Below are 8,302 nucleotides of genomic sequence, written 5' to 3'. Positions count from 1 at the left end.
TTCCAGGCACACACCACCATGCCCAGCTAATTTTTGTATTTTTAGTAGAGACGGTGTTTCACCATGTTGGCTGGGCTGGTCTCGAACTCCTGACCTCAGGTAATCCACCTGCCTCAGCCTCCCAAAGTGCTGGGATTACAGGCGTGAGCCACCACATCTGGCCAGACATTTTTTAAATCAATAATTCATCCATGGTGGCTCACGCCTGTAATCCTAGCACTTTGGGAGGCTGAGGCGGGTGGATCACCCGAGGTCAGGATTTCAAGACCAGCCTGACCAATATGGTGAAACCCCGTCTTTAAAAAAAAAAAAAAATTAAAAAAAATAATAATTCATCCTTTAGCAAATACTTATTGAGCATCTGCTATCTGCCAGGCACTGTCTACTCTCAAAAATTGCAGTGAACAAAAAGAACAAAAACTCCTCTCATGGTGTTTATATTTTAGTGGAGACAAACAGTAAATCAGGGAAAGGAAAGTATGTTGTATGTGAAATGATGGTAAGCATTAAAGAGGTTATTTTTATTTTTACTTTTTTTTTTTTTTTTTTTGATAGAGACAGGTTTTCATCATGTTGCCCAGGCTGGTCTTGAACTCCTGGGCTCAAGCGATCTGCCTGCCTCAGCCTCCTTAAGTGCTGGGATTATAGGTATGAATCACTGTGCCCAGCCCTAAAGAGGAGTTTAAAGCAAGAGGGCAATAGAGAATGTGAGTGGGGATGGAGTTACAAATGACTTGATCCTACTTAGGTTTTAAAAGGGTCATTCTGGCTACCATGCTGAGAATAGACTATAGGAAGACAAGGACAGAAATGGACCATTTAGGAGACTTTCTGTAATCAAGGAGGGGATGAGAGACCAACATGGTAGCAGCGGGAGTATGGGGAGAAGTGGTTAGATTCTGCATATATTTTGAAGGTCGAGTCAAAGGGATTTGCCAATGGATTAGACATGCAGCATGAGAGGGGAGAGAGGAGTGAGGTTTTTGGCCTGAGAAACAAGAAGAATGGAGTTGTTGTTTACTAATATAGACGAGGTAAAGGTAGCTGTGGGGGGCATCTCACGAGCTCAGTTTTGGAATGTTAACTTTATTATTATTATTATTTTTTTTTGAGATGGAGTCTTACTCTGTTGCCCAGGCTGGAGTGCAGTGGCGTGATCTCAGCTCACTGCAGTCTCTGCCTCCTGGGTTCAAGCAGTTCTCTGCCTCAGCCTCCCGAGTAGCTGGGATTACAGGCGCCCACCACCACACCCAGGTAATTTTTGTATTTTTAGTAGAGACGGGGTTTCACCATCTTGGCCAGGCTGGTCTTGAACTCCTGACCCTTGTGATCCACCTGTCTTGGCCTCCCCAAGTGCTGGGATTACAGACATGAGCCACTGTGCCTGGGAGGCTATTATTTATTATTGTTATTATTTTTTTTTTTTTTGAGACGGAGTTTCGCTCTTATTACCCAGGCTGGAGTGCAATGGCGTGATCTCGGCTCACCGCAACCTCCGCCTCCTGGGTTCAGGCAATTCTTCTGCCTCAGCCTCCTGAGCAGCTGGGACTACAGGCACGCGCCACCATGCCCAGCTAATTTTTTGTATTTTTAGTAGAGACGGGGTTTCACCATGTTGACCAGGATGGTCTTGATCTCTTGACCTCGTGATCCACCCGCCTCGGCCTCCCAAAGTGCTGGGATTACAGGCTTGAGCCACCGCGCTAGGCCTATTTATTATTTTTTGAGGTGGAGTTTTGCTCATTGCCCAGGGTGAAATGCAGTGGCACCATCTCGGCTCACTGCAACTTCTGCTACCTGGGTTCAAGCAATTCTCCTGCATCAGCCTCCTGAGTAGCTGGACTTACAGGTGCCTGCCACCACACCTAGCTAATTTTTGTATTTTTAGTAGAGATCGTGTTTTGCCATGTTGGCCAAGCTGGTCTCGTACTCCTGACCTCAAGTGACCTGCCCACCTTAGCCTCCGAAAGTGCTAGGATTATAGGCATGAGCCACCATGCCTGGCAGGGAACGTTAAGTTTAAAATGCTTATTGAACCTCTAGATGGAGACGAACGTTCAGTGTACAATATACACAAACCTGGATTTTCAGGGGAGAAGTTTAAACTGGAGATAAATTGGAAATTAAGAGTCGTCAACTTATAGAGGGACTAACTAAATCTTACCCATGAGACTGGATGAAGTCACCAAGGCAACAAGTGTAGATACAAAAGGAATTGATGCTAAATGTTCAAGGATTGAGCCCTGCGGTGCCAATATTTTGAGAATGGGAAGATGAGAAAAAGCTAGTAATGAGAAGCTGGAGGTAGGAGGAGGAGGACCAGGAGCATGTGATCGGGAGCAGAGTGAAACAGGGTTTCAAGGGTCAGCTGTGTGAAATGCTGCTGAAGTGTCCAATCAAGTCCAGCCTGAAAATTGACCTCTGGATTAGTGACCATGTTAAAAACAGTTTTGTGTGGAACAGTGGGTGAAACCCCAACTGGAGAATTGGAGGAAGGAAATTGAAGACAGTAAGTCTGTAGGTAAGGAAAGAAACAGTGTGGTATTTGGAGGGAAGACGGGTAAAGAGACTTTTTTTTTTCATACCACATACCTTCTAGGCTCCCAAGACTTTTTTTTTTTTTTTTTAATACACAGTCTCACTCTGTCGCCCAGGCTGGAGTGCAGTGATACGATCTTGGCTCACTGCAACCTGCGCCTCCTGGATTCAAGCTATTCTCCTGCCTCAGCCTCTCGGGTACCTGGGATCACAAGCACCCACCACCACACCTGGCTAATTTTTGTATTTTTAGTAAAGATGGGGTTTCGTCATGTTGGCCAGGCTGGTCTCAAACTCCTGACCTTGGGTGATCTGCTCGTCTCGGCCTCCCAAAGTGCTAGGATTACAGGCATGAGCCATTGTGCCTGGCCAAGAGACTTTTTTTTTGAAACTCAAAGAAATAACAGCATGTGGGTTTGCTTGTGGGAATGGCATAGTAGAGAGAGGAATTGATGGTGCAGGAGCGAGGGGAGGGTTGTTGGAGTGGTGGCCTGTACGGGTGAGAGCGGATGGGATCCTGGGCCCAAGTGAAAAGGAAGTACTTGCCAGGATCACTGACTCTTCACTTACAGCAACAGGGAGAAGGCAGGGGCATGGAAGTAGGCAGGTGGGCGATGGGGTGTGGGCGCTTGTGGAAGTTATATATTTATTTTAATATGCATTAGGTAAAATAACCATATCAAACCTGTCATTTCGTGGATGCTTTTGCAAAGTGGAGAAAAAATGTCAAGTAAATCATAGTAGGGTGATATGCAGATAAAATACGGATAAAGATCACACTTGAATGCCTGGAGTTTTGGGAAAAGCTATTCTGGGCAGTGGTCAGGAGGAGGATGTGTGAGACTGGAGGCAGGGAGTGGATCTGGGAGGTCATTGTTTTCTGGGCAAGAAATGGAGGTCTGAGCTGCCAGTGGCTGTGGAGAGGGAGCAGGCAGGAATGGAATTCAGGGTGCAGCACTGCTTAGGTTTGGAGGCAGGGGCTCTTTTCTGATGTGGGGCTGAGTGAATAGAGGTCCTAGACATGGCAGTGGGATACCCTCAAGGAAGAGGAGCAGGTCTAGGGTACAGATTTTATTATTCTGGATGCAGTGATAAGAGATAAGGGCTGAGGCACAGCTGACTTTCAAGCCTTCCCCTTCCCCAAGAACTGTGAAATTCAGTGAAACCAATAAGGCAGGCTCTGCCCTGGGGAGCTCCTGCTTTGGAGTGACAAAGACATTCAGTGCTAGAGGAGGGCTGATGCTGTGGCTGTGGAAAGCTTCCTGGAGAAAATGACCTTGAAGGTTTCTGGGATGTGGCAAAGGAAGGAGGGTGAGGGTGCAGCCATGCTGGGATGGCAGGGAGCATGTGGAGTGTGCAGCCAAAGGCGGAGCCCCCGGGCCTGGAGTGCTCTGCTGTGGGCTGAGCCTTTGGCTGAAGCTCACTCAGCAAGCCTGGGCAGGTGGACGGAGGAGCCTGGTGGTAAAGCTCTGGGATGAATCTGGAACTGGGTTTGGGGACAGAGCTCTTGGCCCCTGCGACTGCCCTCACCATCTTTCCCAACCCCCACAGGCAACAGGACCTGTACCGAATCCTGAAGGCCTACACCATCTACCGGCCTGATGAGGGCTACTGCCAGGCCCAGGCCCCCGTGGCCGCAGTCCTGCTCATGCACATGCCTGCTGAGGTCAGCATTGTGGTCCTGGGCTGGGAGGGGCGGGAGGATCTTGGCTTGCCATGGTGATGGGAGCTCCCTGCTCCCTGCTTCTCAGGCCCCACCTCTCCTCCTGTTCTTGCTCTTCTCAGCAAGCCTTTTGGTGCCTGGTACAGATCTGCGACAAGTACCTCCCAGGCTACTACAGTGCAGGGCTGGTGAGTGTTTGGAGGCTGGGTGCATCCGGGGCTGTGGCATTTCCTCCAGGCTGCAGGGAGGTCCCTGCCTGCCTTGCCCCATCCTGGCCTTCTGGGCCTCTGCCCACAGGGCCAGTTTTCCTGAGGCGGACACAGGTGACTTGGCCCTCTTCTCATGGCTCATCCCACCTGCAGGAGGCCATTCAGCTGGATGGAGAGATCTTTTTTGCGCTCCTGCGCCGGGCCTCCCCGCTGGCACATCGGCACCTTCGGCGGCAGCGGATTGACCCCGTGCTCTATATGACGGAGTGGTTCATGTGCATCTTTGCCCGCACCCTGCCCTGGGCATCAGTGCTGCGCGTCTGGGACATGTTTTTCTGTGAAGGTACTTTTGTGGCCCGCCAGGCCATGAGTGGCTGGGGTTTCTATGGTGGCTACCAGGGGTCTTGTCATGTTTCCGGTAGTCCAAGGACTAAGGGTACTTGTTGAGTGGAGGTTTCATCATAAGCAGCTGGGGGCTGGAGAAACTCCTGATTTGGTTCTGCCACCAAGCTAGAGCCTGCTCTTCCTACCAGGAGCCTGAGACTGACGGCAGCTCATTTCCTTTCTTAGGGCCTCAGTTTCCTCATCTGAGATTGGCAGTAGATGGGGATGGAGGCTGTGAGTCTGTCCTGATCAGGACAGGCTGAGATGCTGTGTCTGACCACCCCATGCTCTCTATTCTCCACCCCTGCAGGTGTTAAGATCATCTTCCGGGTGGCCCTGGTGCTGCTGCGCCACACGCTGGGCTCAGTGGAGAAGCTGCGCTCCTGCCAAGGCATGTATGAGACCATGGAGCAGCTGCGCAACCTGCCCCAGCAGTGCATGCAGGAGGACTTCCTGGTGCATGAGGTAGGCCTGCGGTCTCAGCACACTCCCTGCCTGCCTCAGCCCACTCCCACCCTCAGCTCCATTCTGTTATGCACTTCCTCTCCCTCCAGGTGACCAATCTGCCAGTGACAGAAGCACTGATTGAGCGGGAGAATGCAGCCCAGCTCAAGAAGTGGCGAGAAACACGGGGGGAGCTGCAGTATCGGCCCTCACGGCGACTGCATGGCTCCCGGGCCATCCATGAGGAGCGCCGGCGGCAACAGCCACCCCTGGGCCCCTCCTCCAGCCTCCTCAGCCTCCCTGGCCTCAAGAGCCGAGGCTCCCGGGCAGCTGGAGGGCCCCCCTCTCCGCCGCCCCTCACCCGCAGGGCCAGCGCTGGGCCTGCCCCAGGGCCTGTGGTCACTGCTGAGGGACTGCATCCATCCCTTCCCTCACCCACTGGCAACAGCACCCCCTTGGTTTCCAGCAAGGAGACCCGGAAGCAGGAGAAGGAGCGGCAGAAACAGGAGAAAGAGCGGGAGAAGGAACGGCAGAAACAGGAGAAGGAGCGAGAGAAGGAGCGGCAGAAGCAGGAGAAAGAGCGGGAGAAGCAGGAGAAGGAACGAGAGAAGCAGGAGAAGGAACGGGAGAGGCAGGAGAAGGAGCGGCAGAAGCAGGAGAAGAAGGCTCAGGGCCGGAAGCTTTCACTGCGTCGAAAGGCAGATGGGCCCCCAGGCCCCCACGATGGCGACGACAGGCCCTCAGCAGCTGAGGCCCGGCAGGACGCTTACTTCTGACCTCTGCCCTGGGGCTGGACTGCATGGCCCCCCTCTTTCCCTCAGCCAAGAGCAGGCCTGGCCCGAGGCGCCACCCCTTAGCCCCTCGGCAGGCTGTCCCTCACTGGGGAAAGTAGCTTGGTTCCCTGTCTCCTCACCAGCTGCTGATCCCTACACAAGCAGGACAGATGGGCAGCTGCAAATGAGTCTGGAGCTTCTCACCTCCCATGAGACTCAGCTGGGGTCTCTGTCACTCCTGCCCCATTTCCCTCCAGGTCCCCTCCTAGGTGCTGTCCTGATTGGCCTGTTGTCATCCCAGGGGTGACTCCTGGTGATGGGAGTCAGCAGTTTCAGATTTTTACACTCCATGGCTCCCCTTATGATGAGGTGGAGCTGGCTTCCTTTTCCCCGTCTTCAGCCCTGCCTGTCTTCTCCACTTCCTGGCCAGGGCTCTCCTGCTGGACCTCTCTGTGTTGTAATTATGTACAGAGGATGGGGTTGGCCCTGGGTCGGGGAGTGGGGGTCTTGCTTATCTTCTGTCCTTTGGTTCTCCTTCCATAATGCTCCTGTACCCAATTTATTTAAGGGGACATGCACTGGAATAGGAAGTGTCCCCCATCTCCCTTCCTGCACCCTGCTGTGTGCTCCCTCCAAACCCACCTTGCTGTGTTCTCGGGCCCTCCTGCTCTGTCTCATCAGGACCCTACCTTTCACTTTGTTCCCTTCTACCCCTCCAGTTACTCCCTATCTGGGTAAGGGTCTTCCCTTGAGCTCCAGGGGGTGGAACCCAATGTTTACATTCTCTTCTGTCTCTGCCCCCACCCCATGCAGTGCTTTGAAGAATCAGAAAAGAACCTGCTGTTGTACCTGGGCCTGTCTCCTGCCTTGTTATTTGATGGGGGGATGGGGGAAGGACAAGGGAGGGAGGGACAGAGCCAGGACCTGGGTCTCTGTTGCAGCAGTCTGCTCTCTTGACAAGTAGGTACCTCTTGGCTTTGGGTTCATCTCTCAGTCACTCATCAAACAGTGGTTGAGCTTCTGCTGCACTTTGCCTGGGATTTGCTGTCTCCATTGTCACTGGCTGCCTGGAGCCCTCTATGTACCACCTACAGCACCCGGATCTCCTTCCCAAAATGCTCATGCAACTCCTGGAAGCTGGAGGGGGTACTCACAGTGGCTAGAGGGCCATGGTCCTCTGGGGGTGAGCTCGGCTCTTGGCCAGCTGTCTGGCACAGCTCTGGGTATTCGGCCTTGAGGGGTGGCAGTCCAGCTAGCCGCCTCCAGCTCATGCCAGCCAGTGCCTACAGCCAAGTCTCCAGCTCCTTCTGGGTTTCTGCAGCCAGCTTGTAGGCCCGCCCAGCTGTGCCCTTGACCTCAGGGGTCAGGATGGTAAAGGCATAGGGTTCTGTGGCCTGAAGGCGTGGCTTCACCTGGCAGTTCTCCAACAGGATGAGGCCCAGGAGTGTGTGGTCGGTGTGGTGGTCTAGGTAGAAGAGGAGGTTTCCCTGGAAGATGAACCATCGGCCCTGGTAGCTAGGGTTTGAGGTCCCCTTCTTTAGCAAGATACCTTCCTGGTCTGGGGCCTGTGTTCTGTAACCGTGAAAGAAACAGCACGGACTTTCTGTGCAGTTTCATCGTGATCCAATATGGGAGGAAATGCCTAGGGAGAGAGAAGTGGTCCATCTAGTTGTCTTGGGGAATGGTCGGGGGGACTCCCATGCTGTCCTGGTCTGGCTCCAGCAGATGCTGCCTGGGCATGGTCTTCGCTTAGGGGGATGCAGGCTTCGAGTGTCATCAAGAGCTAAAGGTCCCAGCACAGGGGCTGACTCCCCCACTTCCCCCAGTCCCACCTCTGCTTGGGCCACATTCTGTTACCTGGGCAGCAGTTGCTAGGCCCTTTTGCTCAGGGGGGCTTCGTGCTGCAGAGTGGCACTGTTGCCGTTTTCCAGGCCCACCTGAGAGCTGGGCACAAGGGGCTTCTGGCCTGGGTACTGGTGCCAATGCCACTTCTCCAGTGATGGCTCTCCTACCTCAAACCAGGAACTCGCCCAGGGAATGGGCGTGGGACACATGACTTCCCCTGTGTCCTAAAGGGTGCTGTGTTCAGAAAGTGCCCCGAGAGCCAACCAGGGGCCCCAGGTCGGCCATCTGGCCATCAGGAGAGCCAGGCTTCCCCTCGGGGAGGGCAAGGCTGCACTTTGGCTAGGAGGGCTGACCACTGGACCATAGGATTGGGAAGGCATGATTTCTCACTCTGTCGCCCAGGCTGGAGTGCAATGATGCGATCTCAGCTCACTGCAACCTCTGCC

At 53.5% G+C, this 8,302-nt stretch overlaps 1 protein-coding gene across 2 annotated transcripts in view; it reads left to right on the top strand.

Annotated features, from left to right (window-relative positions):
* The window catches only part of TBC1D10B (TBC1 domain family member 10B), a 13,037-nt gene extending 6,173 nt beyond the window's left edge, over nt 1-6,864 (top strand). For both annotated transcript variants that reach the window (XM_017519224.2, XM_017519225.2), the window contains 5 exons: nt 4,090-4,204; nt 4,324-4,389; nt 4,564-4,753; nt 5,105-5,259; nt 5,349-6,864. In XM_017519224.2, the coding sequence (XP_017374713.1) occupies nt 4,090-4,204; nt 4,324-4,389; nt 4,564-4,753; nt 5,105-5,259; nt 5,349-6,014 (1,192 nt within the window). In that variant the 3' untranslated portion in view covers nt 6,015-6,864. The remainder of the gene's footprint in view (nt 1-4,089; nt 4,205-4,323; nt 4,390-4,563; nt 4,754-5,104; nt 5,260-5,348) is intronic.
* The last annotated feature ends 1,438 nt before the right edge of the window (nt 6,865-8,302 follow it).

Source organism: Cebus imitator, unplaced genomic scaffold (genome assembly GCF_001604975.1).
Source record: "Cebus imitator isolate Cc_AM_T3 unplaced genomic scaffold, Cebus_imitator-1.0 Scaffold729, whole genome shotgun sequence".
NCBI lineage: Eukaryota > Metazoa > Chordata > Mammalia > Primates > Cebidae > Cebus > Cebus imitator.
The sequence above is the reverse complement of the archived record's forward strand: the minus strand, read 5'-3'. Positions and strand labels throughout refer to the sequence as shown.